This window comes from Crocodylus siamensis, chromosome 1 (genome assembly GCF_052110815.1).
Source record: "Crocodylus siamensis isolate JL-2025a chromosome 1, ASM5211081v1, whole genome shotgun sequence".
Lineage (NCBI taxonomy): Eukaryota > Metazoa > Chordata > Crocodylia > Crocodylidae > Crocodylus > Crocodylus siamensis.
In genome coordinates, this window is record NC_143395.1 from 87,429,058 (window position 1) to 87,449,368 (window position 20,311).

Sequence of the window (20,311 nt, forward strand, 5' to 3'; positions counted from 1 at the left end):
GAAGGATTAACTATCTCAACCTGCCAGAATTGGCTTGTACTAGGATTCATGTTTTGTTGCTTACTCTGAGGCTGATTTAAATATACATTTCTGACAGTGCCTTTCAGTAAGCAGAAACCAATCAAATGCAAGAATGCAGCATTTAGCAAAACAACAGCTAATAGGCACTTACTAACATATCTCCAACAGTAACATTTTTTGAGCCAGTTGAAACTCATGCACCCAAGATTCCAAGGAGCTGCCAAAAAACGGGAAAAAAGAGCAAGAGAAAGACAGAATGTTTTCTTAGCAGACAGGGCCTAATGAACCTTTCTGCTGACAAAACTGGTGGGCTGGGGTTTTTGATAAGGTCAGATATGGAACTAGAACATTCAGAATGTATGTAAGAACCATGAATAGTATTACAAATGTGTACTTACTAATGTTTTTAATATATTATTTTCTGCAAGTGCTTTAGAAAGGTTTAGTGGGGGGTTGTTTGGGGTCAACATTTCTGGACCTTCATGTATTGTGTATGAAACTGTTCAAAATCTAAACAATGGGATTCAGTTTTTTTGTTCAGCAGTTCAGTTGCTACCTTTTGACTCTTCAGCCACACCAGATGGATAGGGAATTGCAATCAGAATGAAAAGAAGAACATTCCTTCAGAGTAAAAGAGTAGAAAAGTGCTGGATCTTGACTTATCCAACAAGAGTTTCTCAAAGCTGAGGTAAAAGAGAGGAAATTACAGAAGCTTTACACTGTTGAACTGCCACCTTTTGCTGCATATATGATCAGCAGTGTCCGGGGTTTGGAGGCATGCAGCACTGTATTCAGTGGGTGTTGATATGAGCACCAAAGAGCCCAATAGTGGAGAACAGGGGGCTAGATAAAAGGTGAAAAACGTAGAGGTAAGAAAAAAATAAACTATTAATGCAGAAATTCAGTGTTTGCCATCATTAGCTATATAATATTATTGGCAGTGTAACCAGTATTTGTATTCCACTTAAAATATGCCATCTATAAAATAACTTGTTTCTATACTCCAGAGCAGGGCTGTCCAACTTCCAGGCAACTGGGGACTACAGACCCAGTAGTTGCATGCCATAGGGACTCCATGGTACAGGGGCCACAGATCTGGGGTCTGCATGCTGTGTAGCACCCACTCCCGCTCCCTACTACTTGGGCTGCCCAGTGCCCCATTGCTACACACACAAGAGGCAGGCAGCCTGGATCCCCCCTCTTCTAGCCATGCATGCTACACTGGCAGTCCCCACCCCCACTGCACAAGGCAGCTTGGCTCCCACTTTCAGCATGCACAACAGAACCTCACCTCTCCCCCTGGAAGCCAGCTGAGCACATAACCCCTCACTGTGCAGGGTGCTGAGCTCCCTTCTTTGCTGCATACCCTAGCTTCTTCATTCCAACATTCTCCTGGCCATCAGGGCAGAAGCCCAGAGGCTGCATGCTAACCCTTCAGGGGCTGCATGTGACCCACATCACCAGTTGGACAGTTTAGTTCCAGAGCTTTTTATTTCCTTGTATTTTAATAAAATAGACCTACCATGGGATGCTTTGTGGCTGCAATCTAGGTGGAATAAAATTTGTGACATATTTTACAGGTGTATTCTAAAAGTATTTCCCTCATTTTTTAAACAAGATAAGATCATCTGTATCATTATAAACACATGATAGAAGTCATATGTTTTATGCTACAAACAAAGATGCCAAATACCTGTGCCAGGTAGATGTCTTTGGCTTACAGAATCTTTAGGGGGAAAAAAGTACTTTCCTGTCTTTGTGATACATTATAATCATAATCATATTATTTTAATCCTATCCCTTAATTAGGGGAAGCATACCAAATAAATGCCTGTAAATAAGAATCCTGTGGTGGTCTAATGAAGTGAAGCTACAACAGGCAATATTTAATACATATTTTGCTAACATTTTAGTAATTTTTTGCTCTTTTTTTCTTCCTTCTCCATTATTACTAGCTTCCAAATTATTGGAGTGGAATCGGAGATTCTTTTATTTAGCCATCTATTTCTTTTGCATGATTCATCCAGTGACATCACATCAACAATATGAGACATCAGAATTCATTGTCATAAAGATACCATAACTGGTATCAAAGACAGGAGTGTGAGATCACTGAATAAATCAGACATACTGAGAATATGCATCAAAGTAAGCCTGCTTAAAAAGTATAGTGCAGTTTAATGCTGTTTTTGATAAAATATGAACATTTTTAAAGTTTGTTAGAATGTAGCAGAGGCAGAATATTGTCATTTTATCTTCCATTCTTCTTGTTTTAGAAGAAGTAATTTTATGATCAGACTGGGAAAAACATATAGGGGCATCTAAGAAACACCTTTGCCATCCTTTATGGTTTGTTCTTTTTCTTTTACAGAAAATTCTTTGCCAAAACCAAAATTACCTGAGGACAGTGTTATTTCACCGTACAATATAAACGCAAGCTATCCAGGGCTTGCTACAGGAAATGGACTTTCAGACTCACCAGCAGGGTCAAAGGATCATGGGAGTGTACCCATTATTGTACCATTAATTCCACCACCTTTCATAAAGCCACCAGCAGGTAAATCATAACAAACATTTCAAAAGAAGTATAATAGACAGCTATTATCACCTTACTAGATTATGTAAAAAGGTTCAATTTAAAAATATGTAAGAGGATGTCACAGTAATCCTATTTGGGTGTTGAGGTAGGAAGAAGACAAGTGATGTTTTGAAAATATTCTGGTAATGCTCTTGTCAGTGTTTGACAACAGGCAAAGTACTGTACATAGGTCTACTGCTTGCAATATTCTGGATGCTGAATTATATTGCCTCAGCCATTCAACATCTGTTTTAAAAAAAAAAAGATTTTCTTTTATGAATAAAGTCCTTAAGTATATTAATGGAAGATTATTAGATTAAAAACAGGGTCCACAAAGCAAACAACTAAACAAATGAAACAGCCAAATCAATATCACATGTCTTTATATCAGCTTAACAAGCTCATTCTGGGAAAACTGTCCTTTAGTTCTTATTGAAATCACTGACCATTGTCCCTTGAGGTTTTATATGATCTAAAAACTACCCCAGGAGACAGTGCTGAAAGGTTTTACATTTTCATGAAATTTTTATCAGGAGTAATTTTTCTGACATGGCATTTTCAGACATAGTTTGTGAAATGATTTATTCCACATTGCATGCTGTTTACCATAATTTGCTAAAGTAACTGTTATGGCTACACTAGGGTGTTTAATTGCTATGTTATTATTTACTGTTGTACAAACTGCAGTAATTGGTGAATTTATGTAGCAACAGGCACAATCCTGCTGCTGCTGCTAAAGTCACTGGGAGTGTTCCAGACTTAATTAGGGGCAGAACTGGACCTCATACAAACTATAACATGCATTAAAGAATGTCAGCCTAATTTTGTTAGAGAGTTTAAGAACAGGGTGATGTATTTTGCTGTTGAAGCCTCTGCTGAGGCTGAAAGATCCCTGCACCTACGTGTAGCCTCACTTACTTCAGAGAGAACAGTGAGCAGGATCAGACCCATTTGTGGAATGGCCTTTTCCACTCTGCTTTACATTTATGAGTTAAATTTAAGCTTCATATTGGTCCAGTATGTAGTTTGCTGTTAACATCTAGTATGACAGAAAGCTTACATTTGGCCTCCTGAATAATTTGCATGGTAGTATATTTTAGTATTAGATAAGTGTTTTAATGCATCATAATTTTTTTCAAATGTTACCAAATTTGGTTTATTTTCTCCAAATATTTTTCCTATATTTGGTACCATATTTACTAATTTCCATAGCTATTTGAGTCCTCCCCCTCTCCCCCCCGTTTTTGCACAGCCAAAGATTTCAAACCATTGGAGTGGGATTCCATCTCTTGTGTGAATTACAGCAATAGAATCTGCCAAAACGGTTTCCTATAAAGAAGGCCTGAAAGTATAAATATTTTCTTAAATTTTTGTTTTATTTTATTAACATGGAAATATTATTATTAGTATTAATTGTATTACTATAGCACTTATGAGCCTTAGTCACTGAGCAGGACTAGTATGTACTATGCAGACACAAAACAAAAAGATAGTCTTCATTCTAAAGAGCTTCCAGTTAAGTATTAGAGACTTCAGATGAATAAAGATGAACAGGAAAGTACAAAGAAACAATGAGACAGTGGTCACCATGATAGGCAGTGGCTCTGGCATCCCCATATCCTACCATCTGTCAGATATTTTGGAGGTGTTTCAGCAAAGGATAAATGTAAGGAGGGAATGCTTAGAGATAATTGGTAGTATTGCAGGTTAGAGGTACATCAGTCTGATGTCGGATCGGCACTGATATAAAGAAAATTGACTATATTGGAAATCAGCCTGATGTGGTTGATAATTTAGCTGATAAATGCCTGCAAGTGTGCACAGCCACAGTGCAGGACACGGGCAGCAAGGAACACAGCCCGGCAGCTTGGAGAGCTGCGTGCAGCTGGTAAGTCTGTTGTGGTGGAGGGGCATGAGGGGGCAGATAAATGCCCCTACAGTGATGGAGGGAGTGGGGCTGGGGCTGTGGTAAGCACTGCCTAGACAGGGTGGGATGGAGCTGCGACTCATCTGGGGGGCATGAGGAGGGGGAGCGGCTCCCACAGCTGTGTGTACCCCTGGAGGATATGGTGGGGGGAGGCGTGTGCCTCTGGATCTGCATGGGGTGAACTGCAGCTGTGGGTTGGGGGCTGTGCTGGGTTCTTCCTGGCAGGAGGGGCTCGGCCGCACTGTGCTCAGGGCAGGTAGTGGCAATGCTGAGAGGGGAGCCCATAGCCCCAGCCTGCAGCTGCAGCCTGCCCTGCCCTGTCCTGCTCAGATCTGGGGGCATACGCTGCCCCATGCCATCCTGGGGTACACGCAGCAGCGGGAGACTCTCCCTCCCCACATCGCCCAGATGAGCTGCAGCTCCATCCCACACCCCACCCCACCCTGCCTGGCCTGCCCCAGCCTCACTCCCTCCCTCACCACAGGGGGCATTGATTAGCTTCCCCCTCCCCTTCCACCACAACAGGATATTGGAAAATGGAAATTGGAAATCAGATCTGTATCACTCATTATGCCTTCTTAAAAATTGGCTGTCGGTATTGGCCCTCAAAATCTCTATCAGTGCATCCGTATTGCAGATGTTTACAGGGAGCTTCTCCCAGGCATGAAGGGCAGTATGGAAGAAAGCTTGAAAGCCTTTGTTTAAAAATTGAACAAGTGAACTACAGTTGATCTTGTCGTGGATGGACTGTATGGCTTCCTGAGGTCTCTTTCATCTCAATTTTCTTTGATTCTATGATTTCGTGAAGAAAGCTAGCATCGCTGGTCATTTAAGACAGCAGTTGACATTTAGATAGTGAATAAGAGATAATAGATATGGAAGGGACAGGTTATGAATGGCCTTATGGGTGAAAACAAGCAGTTTATATTTGATGTAATAAAGAAGGAGGCAGCAGTGGAGGAATGCCAAAGAGATGGTTGACATAGTCCAAAAGACAGACAAGGGAAATGACCTTTGCAACTGCATTCTGAATGAAGATGATTGCATTTTTCAAGGCTATAGAAAAGGATGTCATAGCAAGAATACTGAAGTAATTAAGACATGAGATGATAACTGGGACAAGAGTTTTATCTGTGGAAATGCATAGGAGATGTCATGCAGAAAGAATCTGCAATAGTTAGGTCTAGCCTGGATGCGAGGACCTATGCTGGGTACTGAGATGAAAATGTTGGCCAAGTTACAGGCCTGAGTGTGGGTAATTTTCACAATAGCTGAGGAAAGGATGGGAGGATATTTTGGGGGAAATAAATTGGAAGTTCAGTTTTAGCCGTGTTGAGTTTGAGCTGAAGACTAGACATCCAAAAGGAAATCTCTGAGAAAACAGGTGTAAGTTCTAGTTTGGACAGAGAGGAGTAGAGGAGTGTGGAGTAGAGAAGTATATCAGTGGGTTCTCAATAAACAAATGGGAGTCTTTTGGTAGATGACATTACCTAAATATCAGGCATGTAGAGGGAGAAGAGAAAGGGACCAAGACAAGGCACTCTGGAATCCCACAGAAAGTTGGAGAAGGATGAATCAAAGCCTCTGAAATATATGAAGAAGCAACTGGAGAGACAGAAGGAGAACTGGGAGAGGACAGACTTACAGAAGCTAAGGAAAGATAACATTTCAAAACTATGACTATGGTTGATAGTGCCAAGAAGGATGAAGGTGTATTCTAGACTTCATTGGGAAGTAGTCATTAGAGAGTTTCACAAGGCAGATTAGTTGGTTCTTCTGGAGAATTTTTGGAGTATCTGAGGAATGCACTGTGAACACTTACGCTTCCAGGGAATAGGGTGGAGTAGTGAAAATTTAACAAATATACCCTTCCTCCCAAGTGCTCATGCGTAACTGCACAATTCCTCCTGAGGTAACCCGAGAAAGCATATGGGTCTTATGCTGTCCACAGACTCTGGCTGGTGTAGCTCAGTGGGGGAGATCAGTTCCAGTGATGAGGAAGTGTACCTTGTGTGTATGTGTCCACCACTGCTCTGGTAGGAAAGAAAGACTCATCCAGCACCCAAATCATATAGTGTTTTGTAGATTAACATCAGTCTGGAAGCAAATAGCAAGTGAGTTTAGTTTTCATAGAATTAGTATACTATGGTATTTTTGACAAATGCCACACCCAATAGGCAGGCAGCTGCTTTTTTTTTTTGCCAGTTGCAGCTTCTGACAGTCTTCAGGGTTAGCCTTGAGCATAGCACATTGCAACAACATAACACGAACAATCAGATTAGTTCTACCTAGCATAAGAAAAATCTGGTGTTCTATGAAGCAAAGCAAAAGGGAAAGAGAATTTATTTCTCATAATAAATGTTGTCATAAAAAGGCATAAAAATGTAGCAACCTGATATAGTATAGGAATAGGAGAGAATAATATTCATATAGAATATATTATCCTACTATTAAACATACTAAAATACTAACTTGTATTCTGCACCTCAGTGACACAGAAGTGTACTCATAGTAATTTGGTAGGAGTAAACATATGAGTAAGAGCAATAGAATCAGGCCTTTACAGGCAGGAGACGATACATTTTCTTCCCACTGCTTCCATGCTTGCTGAGATTTCAGTTCCTTGGGTACCCTGATCATTCTAATGGTTAACTTTGGTTGTCTTTCCCTTGTTGTGGTGTATGAGGAGAGCACAAAGACTGCCAGTCTTCCTGGCCCTTGCACAGGGATGCAGGGAATATGCATATGGCTTACAGAACACATCAGTTATTTTAAGTAACTTTAACTGTACTCAAACAGCAGCTGGCTCCCTGCTATGCTACACTGAGTGGGGAAGGAATCATCAAGAAGAACAGTGAAAGGAGGATAAGAGGCTGCTGCTTAGCTGACCTAGCATCCAGAGGGCAAAATATAGGGATAACATAATTCCCTCCACCTGCAATTTTCATGACATGATGAGTAGATTTTGAGGGGGCTAGTGTTAAGTCCTTCAACCCCTAGAGTAGTGTAGTTCTGTTTCCCCACACCACATTTCATCTGGTAATTTCAAAATTATAGACATGGGTTGTACCAAGTGTAAGTGCAATAACCAGGGAATAAGAAGAAAAGATAATACATAGTGTTTGACCATTTAAAAATATTATTATTGAGGGCTCAAGGAGCACCAGACTGAAGGAGGTGTATCTCAAGAGCCAAAATTTATCAGAAGTAGAAACAAAAGCATTTCTGAAGCTGATACCTATGAACTAAGAATGTTACAAATTTGGAAGTAGCTTGTAATACTCTACATTTGAAAAAAAGTGTAAAAGAGCTCAGGAACAGGAAGAAATCTGTTTGAATGCTAAGATGAATTATTACGAAAGGAAATTTAGAGAAAGAAGTATGCTATATGCTTTATCATAGCTGAACATTTGTTTGATAGTTTACAAATTTGTTATGAGTGCACTTAAATTGTTTAGATTTATTATTACCCTTTTCAGGGCACATGTATGCCAAAGGTCATCCCAGTTGACCCAGCTATAAATGGCTACCTGGGTATTCTGGATGGGAGATCAAATACAGCCAGATGTGATGCCAGCCACATCACTCCTTTGTGTGCTGTTGGCTACAGACACTGGTATTCTTTAACTACCTTAGCCAGGTGAGCTGCTAGGCATGGGTGAACCTATGACTTCTTTGACTGTCTCTGTGGTTGGTGCACTGTCATTCATAGAAATAGATACAGTCCTTGCCCTAAAGGCTCAAAAATTATGCACTGTCAAAATTATCAATACTTAAATATAATCAGAGGAATTTAGGGGTACAGAAGTAATTTTAAAATGATTTTTAACAGAGATGTATAATCTTGTCATAAAAATTAACTTAAAGGTTAACCATCTAAATTCCTCATGGAATTAATTTCATCAAGAGGTCCAGTCCTGCAGTCACTATTTAGGCTTAACTAGAGACTGGATGACCAGGTCTAATGTTGTTATGTATCAGCATTAAGATAATTTCAATTTTTCTATACTGTGGCTCCTTGGTCAGTATTTTCCAACTCTTCCTATTCTAATTGCCAGTGATCTGAACAGTATTTTACTATTTTCTGTATTGCCAGCTTAACTTCCTAGCAAGCCAATAACTCTCTACTCAGCTACTTCTCTTTCTTGTTTTCTCTGTTTGAAATTAATTTGTTTTCTTCTCTTAATGTATTAAAGGGAAATAATCCAAAAGGCTTCTCTGGACTCTGGAGGCTGATGGACAAAAGTTTCAGAATGACTCAGTGCTACTTGTACTTACTGAGAACACATTAACCTGAATACTAAGAGTGTGTTTGGGAGGTGTGGGTTGATGGAGAACTTAGGAGAAGTTCTCTCTGCTCTTTAATGTTCCTGGTTTGATAGCTTATTTTTTCCCATTAGGTCAACTGCACATTTTGGTTTATATGTTATTATTGGGCTTCTCGCCGTGTTATTTTACAGCTAGTATCATGAGAACAAACATCCTCTTCCTGCTGTGAATTATTCCACCATTTCCATGTGGCATGTGTGTACTGTACAGGCAGAAAAATGTATTTTTTATGAGTTTATTTTTCTTATTCTTTGACACATTCATTTTTCTGAAATACCATCACCCAGTTTACACTGATCTCAGATTGTTTTTGTGTGACTATGTTAACATGCTACTGAGTGCCAGTGCTCTGCCTCCAGCCCATTGCTGTCTTTGGGGAACACAGTGTTTTTTTCTTTGTGTTTAGAAGATCACAAAAGTCCACATATGCATTTTTATAGTAGATGTGATGAATAAGGAGGGGATTTCCACACTTCTATTTGTAATCTGTGTCTCTGTGCTTGCATGCTTAAAATCTTCCCTACATGCCAGTTTTGATTTGTGTTAAACATTGAATTCTTACTGAGCTATGCATCAGAGCGTACCTTCTAAATCATATATAGAAAACCCAGAGAAGTCAAATGAAGTATTTGGTGGAAGCTCTACTGCACCAATAGTTTAGCCTGTTTCAAAAGACTGACCTTTAAAAGCACACCCTTATAGGACTACTGTGATTATTGCATAGCTATAGCTGTAACAAGCTTTCCATTATATGCCATTTTTTACTTTCTTCCAGTAATTGTTTTATAAAAGTTGTTTCTGTATCTCAGGTTTGTCAAGCATGTCATTTAGTCACAGGTTCAGTATTTTAATACTAGAATAATGGGTGCCATAAAAAAAAATCAAATTTTTTTTGAAAGGTTAGTCAGGCAAGACATCTTGGACATATGTGTATGAAAAATCAGAGGCGTAACAAGGCAGCTGGGTGCCCAGGGTAGGCAGAATGCAGCAGGGCAGTGGTGACTTCTGGCTGTTGTTGGCATGATTGTGTGGATATGGGGGCGGCTGCTATTTCTCCATCCTCCCCCAAGTTAGCTCCTGGGACTGCTGCCCTGGTCACAACCACCCCAGTTATGCTACTGTGAAAAATGACTCTAGGAAAGCTTTCTAACTTGCTTGAGAATATTTTATCTCTAGAGTTGCATGGTAGAGAAAACTCAAATTTGTTTTATTCAGTCATCTTCAGTGTAAAACTAGTGTTTTGAGGCGGCCAACAGGGTAACTCTTGAACTAACGATTAGGAAAACTGTAAAGTTCCAACAGGTCTAATGAACTTTGAATGTTAACATTTTAGGTGCTAGAGTTAATCTAAGATTTCATTTCTTGAAAAAATAAGTTTGTTGTTCTTTTCATTACAAAAAAAACAGTTTTGAAAATGTTAGAAAGGTTGAAGTTAACGACACGTAATTCAGAGTTATCTCCCAGCAATGGGCTAAAGGAATGTATCAGTGGATCATTTGGTGGATTAGAGACGGCTGGATTCCGAATTGCTTGTAGGTGAGGGTGAGGTATTGGCAAAAGAAAAGCCAAGAAAACAAAGGTAAGTGGAAGGGGAAAGCTAGAAAGGGAATGAATGAGTGAGAAAAAATTACCAAGCGGGGTAGGGAATGCCAAAATTCATTCATCTCCTTCCTATGCATTTGTTAGAAAGCATAACTCTCTTTGTACTGGATGGCAGATATAGCCTTTCCTGTTCACTGTGGAAGCACCAACATTGCTTCTGTATCTTACCTAGGCAGTCCTCACAAATGTAATCCTTTTGGTTCCAAATCCCATTTATAACTTCCCTTTTACTTCTTCTGCAGACATAAAATCCTTTCACTGCCAGAGTTTATGAATTCATTTTGCCAAACTGGTTAAGTGAAGAGAATTTACAAATGTAGTAAGCTGTGAATTTTCCAGGCTTACTTGTGTTCAAGGCGATTATGAAAGTCAAACCTTTGGACTACCTGCACGGAGAAATTACTATAACACCTACAGTCTGAAGGATCAGAGCTATTACCTGCTTTTAATTTTCCCCAAATTTTTTAAACTAGAGTTTGGGCTGTGAGTACACATCAGTGTAAAACAAACTTAATATAATACTATAGTCAAGAGATATGTGGAACAGGATTTAGGAGGCCTCATCCTTGTCTGTTGGGATCCATCCTTCATCCCGGTGGATTTGCCCTTCTGTGCAGCTTGCCTTCTTTCTGTTCCTTCTCCTCCCCTCCAAAATTACAGTTTAATGTAAGAATGATTAGCCTAAACTGCTGCTACCCATTGGTTTTAAGAGGAACAGTTTCTTGTAGCTGCTTCACGTTGGTTTGGAAAAAAAAGTCCTAAATATTCTGCTTGATTAAGACCTAAAGAGGCGGTGCAAACTTTTGATGATTAATTGAAACATGCTTTAGCCTGATGCATATTTAGTTATTATAATGTGATAATTTTATCTTGTTATACAAACTGCTCCCTTTGGGAACGTGATTTAACACTCCAAACATTCTGTGTTTATTGCATTGTTCATTATGAAAACTACACATGCTACAAACCATAAGGAGATGTATATAAGCACTGTCTGTGCAGCAGTGATGGGAAGTACTTCTTCCACCTGTAATGACATAACCCAGGGGCAGAACACAACATTTTAAGTCCCAGAATAGCTCCCCTGAAAAGGTGACATCTCACACAAGTACAGGCTGGAAATTCAGATCTCAAACAGTAAATAGAAGCAATGTGCAGTTCTAATACCTCATTTATTTACAGGAAATGGCAGTGTGCTGAAAACTCACTTGTTACTGTTTACTGCTTTTGCATCAACTCTTCCTGGTCTTACTCATGCAAGTGCTCCCATTGATATTTATAAGTGCTAAGTGCGTTCATAATCACTGAGGAGGTGCTAAGCACCTTGCAGAATTAGGCCCTTCAGGAGCAGTCAAAAGTTGGAAAATCAATTTAAGTGTTGCCAGAACAAATTTTATCCATGTATTGCCAACTATAAAGTGATATGAGTACATAAAGGCCAATTTGTACACTAACATTTTATCCAGTATTACTATACCTGATAGGATGTGAGATGGTGACTGACATTCCTCTGCCAGTAAAAGCCCTTACAGGCGACTGAGCCTTAGCTAGGGCTCTATTTCCAGTAAGGGAGATGGAAGGGCAAAGCATTCCTATTATAGACAAGGACAACTGTAACAATAGAAAAGGGTTTAGAAAAGATTGAGGATTGCTAAACTGTCTGAAAAAGCTTAATTTGAGATTCTTTTCTTTTCTGCCTACTTGCTACACACTTCACATTGAGGGTTTTAGCTCAAGGGTGGACAGTTATTTTGGGTGGAGGGCCGCTTACTGAGTTTTGGCAAGCCATCGAGGGCCACATGACAAGCACCCAGAGCCAGATAAATATTAACATTCCAAATTTTTTAGAGGCTCCGTGGGCCAGATAGAATGACCTGGCGGGCTGCATCTGGTCTGCGGGCCACATTTTGCCCACTCCTGGTCTAGATCCTGACACTTGCTGCATTTTTGTGAAAGAGGCAGGAGTCTGATAAAGATATATTTTTTAAATAGGTCTCATCATGAAATGCAGAACTATGATAAACTAATGGGAATCTTGATTTCTTTGGACATTTTGAAATACTGCTGGATTGTATTTTTGGATTATTCTGTATTGTGTTTAGGCAAAGAACAAAATTAAATCATGACTTTCTGATTCTTCTTACCACACACAAACTTAGTTAATACTTTTTAATTCTCTGTGCTGTTGATTTGTAATTGTAGAAGTGGCTGGACTATTCACTGGTTGCACTCTACTTGTCTAATCATTTAGGTTAATATGTTGTAATGAAAAGTACCTATGAAATAATTTCACAAGTTATATGTGAAAATATTTTCAGTATATGTGCAGATGGTAACTGATGAATAGGAGGAAAAAATGCATGACACTGGGAATTTAAATCTTGCCCCTATTACATGGTCCATGGTATTTGGTTCTGCACTTGTACAGAGATTTGATTTTATGTGCTTTTATCAGGTAGTGCTATTTGCTCAAAGCTAAGGAAACAGTTAAAAATAGGCTTTTTTAAACTGCACTCTGTGGAGCACCTGCTGGTGGTGTGTAGAGAGATTGTTGGTCGCACTGTGCAGGCTCTCTTTCTTGATTTCACCTGATAAATTGCATTAAGAGAAGTCAAAGGTACACAAGAAACTTTCATGATGGAAGTCTGAGGCTTCAAAAGGGCCTCTATTGAAACTGTTCCCTTACTGCTTGGGAAGTATGAGTATTTTACTGCCATGCTTAACAGAAAGAAGCATCCTTGCTTTAATGGTCAGCTTCTCATGGGATTTCTTAAGGGCATAGGAAAGGAAGAGCAAGGATATTATGTAATTGGGCTTTTGTAAATATGAGTTAGGAGGGCTTTGATCACAAACAGACGGGTGAACACTTCCTGCTGAGCTCTTTCCAGTTTGTTTTGTTTGAAATGCCCCAAACTGGTCAAAGTATATAAACTGAGACCTCACTAATGCTGAATGAAGTGGAAGAATCATTTCCCTTGATTTGCAGGTGACACTCCTGTTAATAAAACCCATTCTGATATTGACATTTTTCTTTCTTTCTTTTTCTTTCTTTCCTCTTTCATTTCTTCTTTTTCTTGCAACAAATGCATATTGTTAACTTATATTCGGCTTGTGGTCCACTGTAACCCCTGGGTTCTTTTCTGCATTACTGTTCGCAAAGCCTGTCATCTTCCTCACGATGACCATTCCAGATCACTTTATCATCTTCTGGGTGCTTAGAATTAGATTCCTTGATGATACGTTTCATAATTGTTCTGGGTGTTGAGGTCAGACTGATCAGTGTTAAACTGTCTGGATCCTCCTACTTCACTTTCTTTTTTTAAAGATGGGCACTATATTTGCCCTTTTCCAATAGTCCAGGACCTCATCTAACCTCCATGAGTTCTCAAAGATAACACCCAATGGCTCTGCAATTATCTCAGCAAAATCCTTGAGTAATCTAAGAAATTTCAGCCATCCTTGAAGACTTAAAAAACATCTAGCTTGTCTAAGTAATCTCTAACCTGTTCTTCCCTACTCTATGCTGATTATCTCCTCCCCATCCTTGCTGCCAAATATGCATGTCATTTGATAACTGACCTTATTCTTGGGGTAAAAAAAGCATTAAATACTTCAGCCTTGTCTACATCATCCATTATTAGAATGCCCCCCCTCTGTTCAGTAAGAGATTTATACTTTCATTTATCTTCCTTTTACTTTGTAAATTGCTTTTTTTGGTTGCCTCCTATTGTACTTACTCACATACCACATGTCCCCAAATAAGATGTGCACTTTGTTTTTGGAAGGCAAATCTTAGATTTTTCCAGCCTTATGGCTTAGAGCTGACTTTCTCATGGATAAGATCCCTTGCAAAATGGCTACCAGTTTCATTCTCAGCTTGCAACCTGAGAGCAGCTGTGAAAGGGGAAATACTGGTTGCTGGCTGCTTGCTGGTTGAGAGAGAAGCCAGCAATCATTTTGTAACACAGCATTTTTATGTTTCTATCCTAGTGAAGAAAATTAGCTACCCCACTTAAGACATTTACCCCAATTTTGGAGGGTTGATTTTTGAGCAAAAAAATTACATGTGGTATGTGAGTAAATATGGTCTGTCCCTTGAGAGCTGCATGGCTTGGCCTTCCTGATTCTTTTTTTTTTGCCCTTCATGTCCATATCATACTCTAATGCTAATCCCAAGCAATATTGGCAAATTTCCTCTTCTTGAGTTTCAGCTCCTTGAAAAATTCACTGTGTCACCAGGCTGGTATCCCACTGTACTTCCTATCTGTCTTTTGTAGTAGGATAACCTGACTTTGCATGCACACTATGGACTTTTTAAGATGCAACCAACTCTCGGTATCCTTTTCCTCTTAGGCTTGCCTCAGGATGTTATGGGAGTTTGTTAAAGTTTGCTTTTATTTCCTTCCTTTCCTTAAGATCTCAAACTCTCAGCAATGAGCTTCTCCAAAGCATACTCCCTGCCAAGGGTCAGGGAGAGAGTGCTAGAAAAGGTTCTTGCTTCATGGTTAAATTGGTATACTTAGCAGTCTTGTCAATGTAGTTCTTCTGGTATACAGGGGAGGGCTGGAGGTATAATGGTACTATGCAGATTGGTTTGCTAGCTTCTGCTGCAGTAGCGTAGCCAAGGTAGGGTGAGCAGAACCCCAGCCCAGCTATAGGAACTAGGCAGTGCATTGCCACACTAAGTTGTGTATCTGGGGGGCAGGGGCAAATGGAGCAAGTGAAATGGCACTTTCCCCCAATCTCCAGGTAGTCTTTGTCACAGCAGGCACAACCCTACACCTAATATTTCTGTATCTGGTGGGGGGAATGAAGGTGCCAGGGAGCCCAGCCATGTGGCTGCTGCTGCCAGAGTAGGGCTGTCTTCCATTCTCTTCACCATAGCCTTTCTCCTTTCCCTCGTGCAGAGCCACTCCCTCCCATGGGTGGAGAGACAAAAAATTATTTGGGGGGCTAAGCACATGTGCACACCGCCCAGCAGGTAAGTCTGTGGGGGGAGGGGGAGGGGGAAGGGAAAGGATTGTGGCGGGGACAGTGGGGCTGGGGCTGAGGAGGCCCTGCACAGCTGGGGCGGGGAATGGGATGGAGCTGCGAGCAGCTTACTGGGGGCAGGGAGAAGGGAGTGACTTCTGTTACTGCATGCGCCTCAGGAGGCCATGGGGGGGAGGTGCTCTTAGATCTGCCCAGGGCAGGGAGGGCTGTTGCTGGGAGCTGGGGCAAGAGCTGTGCTGGGCTCTTCCTGGTGGGGGCTGGGCCACACTGAGGTCGGGGAGGGCAGCAGTGGCACTGGGAGGAGGGTTGGGAGGGGCTACGGTGAATTTTGAGGTAGCAGAAGCCCCCCCCAGTGCCCCCCCGAGTGTAGCCTACCCCCCACCCCTGCTGGGAAGAGTCCAGTGCAGCCCTAGCCCCAGCTTGCAGCAGCAGCGTGCCCTGCCCCACGCAGATCTGGGGGCACACGCTTTCCATGTCCCCCAGGGTGCGTGTAGCAGCAGGAGCCGTGCCCACCAGGCAAGCCGCTCATGGCTCAGTCCCGCACCCCACCCCAACTGTGCAGCGCGTGGCCTCCCCCAGTTTCACTCCCTCCATCACCACTGTGTGCATGTCCCTCCCCACCTGTGCTACAGCTGCTGGAAGACTGCGGCCAGGCTGCCTTGCACCCTACCGTTACTCCGTGTTTTGCGGGGTTTAGTCCTGTTAGCCCCCACCTTCTGCTGCCTATGTCCCTTCCCCACCAGATAATAACTATCTTTTAGCTTCTTGAACTCCTGTATGGCTGGTTGCTATTTAGCCCAAAGTATTTTGATTTCTTCTGATATTTAATATATTACAACATTTATATTATTTTGGCAAATTCCATTCTGAAGAGTAAATGATAAAGGGCCATCATTACAGTATATTAAACACAAATCTACATTATAGCTTGGCCTTAAATATAGTTTTAAAGGTGTACAGTCTGATTAAATCTAAAAGGTCAGTTTTTTACATTGTACAACTTTATTTGCAGCTATAAATCATTACAAAATTTGTGGAAGGAAAAAAGTTATTAAACTGGCAATATTTATTCCGTTAAGTTGAATAAAATGCAGCACGTAGCCCTGAGTTATGATAGCTAGGGAAAGGAGCCAAATCATTCTACTAAAAATTAGTTTGCCAATAATTTTGTAGAAAGATGACAGCATTGCTTCAAAACAAATCCTTTACAGGGGAATGGGATGCCTGCATGACAGACTCTCTGATCCATGAATTCTCTACAGCTCATGCAGTAGAAACTGCTTGAACAATTAGTCTTTGGGGAAATTTTTTCTAAATCAGACAATGCCTGGTATCAGTGACTGAAAGGTCATACTGTCTAATGGACTGGATATTGGAGTAGAACCTTGAGTTCTAAATCACAGGTTTGCCACTGATTTATTTTATTGCTTTGCACCAGTGACTTAACCATTCAGTTTCCCCTTCTGTGAAATGGGGATAAGAATACTGACCTCAGAAGGGCATTGTCAGGATTTGAAGACACAAAATACTATGTAAGTCTTATTACTTCAGATTTTCTTGCCCTTGGCTATATGAATCCAATTTATGGTGACAACAGCTTTTAAAGATTAAATGTGTAAGACAAAAAGGATAGGTTAGAATAGCAGGATCTAGTAACAAAGAATATCATTGTGAAAAGGGAAGCTGGATTTTAGAGAACAGAAAGATTAGGTTAGTACCACAGATGTACTAGAAAATAGTTATGAAATATAGTAGAGGCACGAGGAGGTAATAATATATGAAGGCAAGAAGAATGGCTTTTTGAGTAGCAAGCTGTATTCACTTGAATGCATTAATATGTTCATCTTAAAATTCAGGGAAATTGTAATGCCAAAATTAATGTAATACAAATTTAAATTTCTACATATATATCAAAAGAGCTTGAAACGGAGTGAAATAATACTTAGTGAACTAAGATTTTACACAAGCAACTATGTTAAAGCCTGCAAAGTGTCTAAGTAATTCTTACCACAGTGTTGTATATTACCTCTTGCTCAAGTTTATGTTATTACGATCGTCTTAGGTAAAACTGCCTCTCATTCTAGTAATTATCTAAATCAACTTAACAAGACTTTTTAAATTCCTAACATTCTGTTTAGAATCCTACTTTGGAAGAGCCTTCATCAGAGTAATAGTACAATGCTTTGGTGCAGTTACTTCCATGCATAGTTTATCAGTAAATTGCTGAGCAGGATATCTTAGACACGTGATAATGGATTGTAAATAACGGGAATATAAGAAGATTAGTATATTAGTTCATAGTATTGGTTACTGGTTAAGCATTCTTTTAAAAATTATGAAAAGCCTCAAGTATTTTGAGAGCTTTTCAGCAGTGTACCATATTTTAAACTAATGATCTTTTCCAACTATCTTAGAAGCTCTGCCAGTGTACCGAGCCTGATTGGCACAGGCCACCATGTGCCTAAGGAACAAGCAGCTAATCTTAAGCCTGCATATTTGTAGTCACAAAGAGTGATGAAAGAAGATATAAAACAAGTCAATGCAATAGATTTCTGAAGTTGAATGTATAGATGTTGGATGGGTTGTTTACATCTGATGTAAACATTATTCTTATATTTTTGTTGTAGAAGATGATGTGTCAAATGTACAAATAATGTGTGCCTGGTGCCAGAAAGTGGGAATCAAGCGCTATTCCCTGAGTATGGGAAGCGAAGTGAAATGTTTCTGCAGCGAGAAGTGCTTTGCAGCTTGCCGAAGAGCTTATTTCAAGAGAAACAAGGTAAGAGAACTAAGGAAAGACATAAACTGCATAGGCCTAGTTCTGATTATGACCCAGGTAGAGTTTCATTTACCATCTGGTGTAGAAGGCATTATATTGGTTTTTTGTTTTCTCCATTTTGTGTGTTTCCCTCTACCTTTCCATACGTATCGTCTGTTGAACTGTCAACCCCTTTACTAATGTGTAACCTGGTTTTTTCAATTTCTCTCAGCTTGATGCTTGAGTTTGATGGGGGTGGATGAATTTAAGTAGACATAACTAGTAATACACAATAAAATAGTCACAATTCTATCTCTGATCTAAGTACATATGCAACAGTATGGGAAGAATCTTCCTAACAGTTTATACAGAGGTAGGTACGCGGGTCTTAATTTTATTCAGGGGCTGACTTTTGTTGAGCTGAAATCAATGCTAATTTTGCCATTTATTTCAGTGGCAGCAGGATTAGGACTACAGGCATATATGTATTTAGGGTCTGATTCAAAGTTCAGTGAAGGCAATGAGAGTCTTTCCACTGACATCAGTGAGCTTTGTTTCAGAACTGTAGTTTGATACTTCTAAAGTTTATCTTTAAATATAAACAGTTTAGCATCTATTACTTAAATATTCAGACTTCTTGGTTTTCTGTGGGGGTAAGCAGCATTAAACATATTTGCAATAACTTGAGGACCCTTCCACTCTTAAACTTAGTTTGTCTCATGTTAAAATACTATACAACTCTAATATTGGTCTGGTTTCCCAAAGTGCAATGAAATGTCCACAAAAATGATATAATTTGTAGAGTTCAGTGGCTGAAAATGGCCAGTAGTTATTTTAGGAACTGTTTTTGCCACACCACAGAATGCATCATATTTTGGGGTTTTTAAAAACAAAAATAAACATATCAGCATTATTAATAATGGACACTATTTGTATAATTGATGCAAATATAGCAATAGCAGTTAGTATAAGTAGTAGAACATGTAGTGAGGTTTTGGATTCTAATCACTGACGCAGAAAGCTGCTTTATTTGCAAAATCCTTCATATTTTCCCCTCATGCTTCAGAACATTCAACATCTATCTGATTAACAATAATTTAAAAAGCCAGCTCTAACATTTGCAATCTGAAGTAAAAACAAATGTAGGTATTATATATATTTATGGGTTCTAAATGCAAGATACATTGTTGCAGCAATCCTCCTTTGTAAATTTGGGTCACCTCATCCTGCCTCCTCCCCCACCCCTCCAAAAAAGCCTGAAGAATTAGGCTGCAAAAATCAGCAGAGTGGAATTCTAGGGGCAGTCTTTGAGAATCAAGCTCATAATGTGCACTGGAGCAGATAGGCATGTTAAAAATATCACATGAAATCTTCTGTAAAGAGTGGTGTTTATCTCCTTTTGTCTGGTGGAACTATAGTAGGAGTGAAAGAGAGATACTTGAGAGATTCCACATTTTCATATGAAAAATGTATAATTACTTCTCTTTCATGTAAGTAGAGTAACAACATTGGATATTTATGTCACTGATGGTGAAATTCCTGTGTGTGTGTGTGTGTGTGTGTGTGTGTGTAGGAAATATTCGGGTGACAAAGGATCTAGTTCTTTTTTGGATGGAAATCCCATGGCTTCAATGGCAGACTGACTTGAGTAAGTTAGTAACTAGGAACACAGAAATTGCAAGGGCTCACCCAGCTAAGGTAGTCTTATGTCTGATAGTGGCCAGTACCAAATATGTGATAAGGAGCATAAAGACCTGAAGAGTATGATTATGTGAAATAACCAGTCCTTGACAGTCCCTACTGCAGCACTAATCACAAAGTAGAGAGTTTATATTACATCTAAAACAAACTTGCAAAAATGTTATGTAATGTAATTGTGGCTGTTGCCATTATACATACAAATGTTTAATTCTCTTATGAATGCAGGAGTAGTAGGATTCAATGATAATTTGTGGCTAGAAGTTCTCACAGGTGAATCATTCACTGATTGTTGTATTATGAGAATGGAAAAATAGGAGCACCCAATTTACCCTTTCTACTATTCAATCTTAGTCTTATCACATCACTTCTATTCTTTTCCCTAAACTAAACAGTTCCAAACATT

The 20,311-nt window shown here is 39.8% G+C and overlaps 1 protein-coding gene across 6 annotated transcripts in view; it reads left to right on the forward strand.

The window, feature by feature from the left end:
* SOBP (sine oculis binding protein homolog) overlaps window positions 1-20,311 on the forward strand; it is a 162,755-nt gene that overhangs the window by 14,230 nt on the left and 128,214 nt on the right. For 5 of the 6 annotated variants that reach the window (XR_016441149.1, XM_090037607.1, XM_090037584.1 and 2 more), the window contains exons 3-4: window positions 2,393-2,578; window positions 18,077-18,228. Coding sequence is in view for 5 of the 6 variants with exons in the window: in XM_090037607.1 (XP_089893733.1) it covers window positions 2,393-2,578; window positions 18,077-18,228 (338 nt within the window). In the remaining variant the exon portion in view is untranslated. Of the gene's footprint in view, window positions 1-592; window positions 710-2,392; window positions 2,579-18,076; window positions 18,229-20,311 lie in introns of all 6 variants that reach the window. The other variant, XM_090037627.1, reaches the window with a different exon arrangement.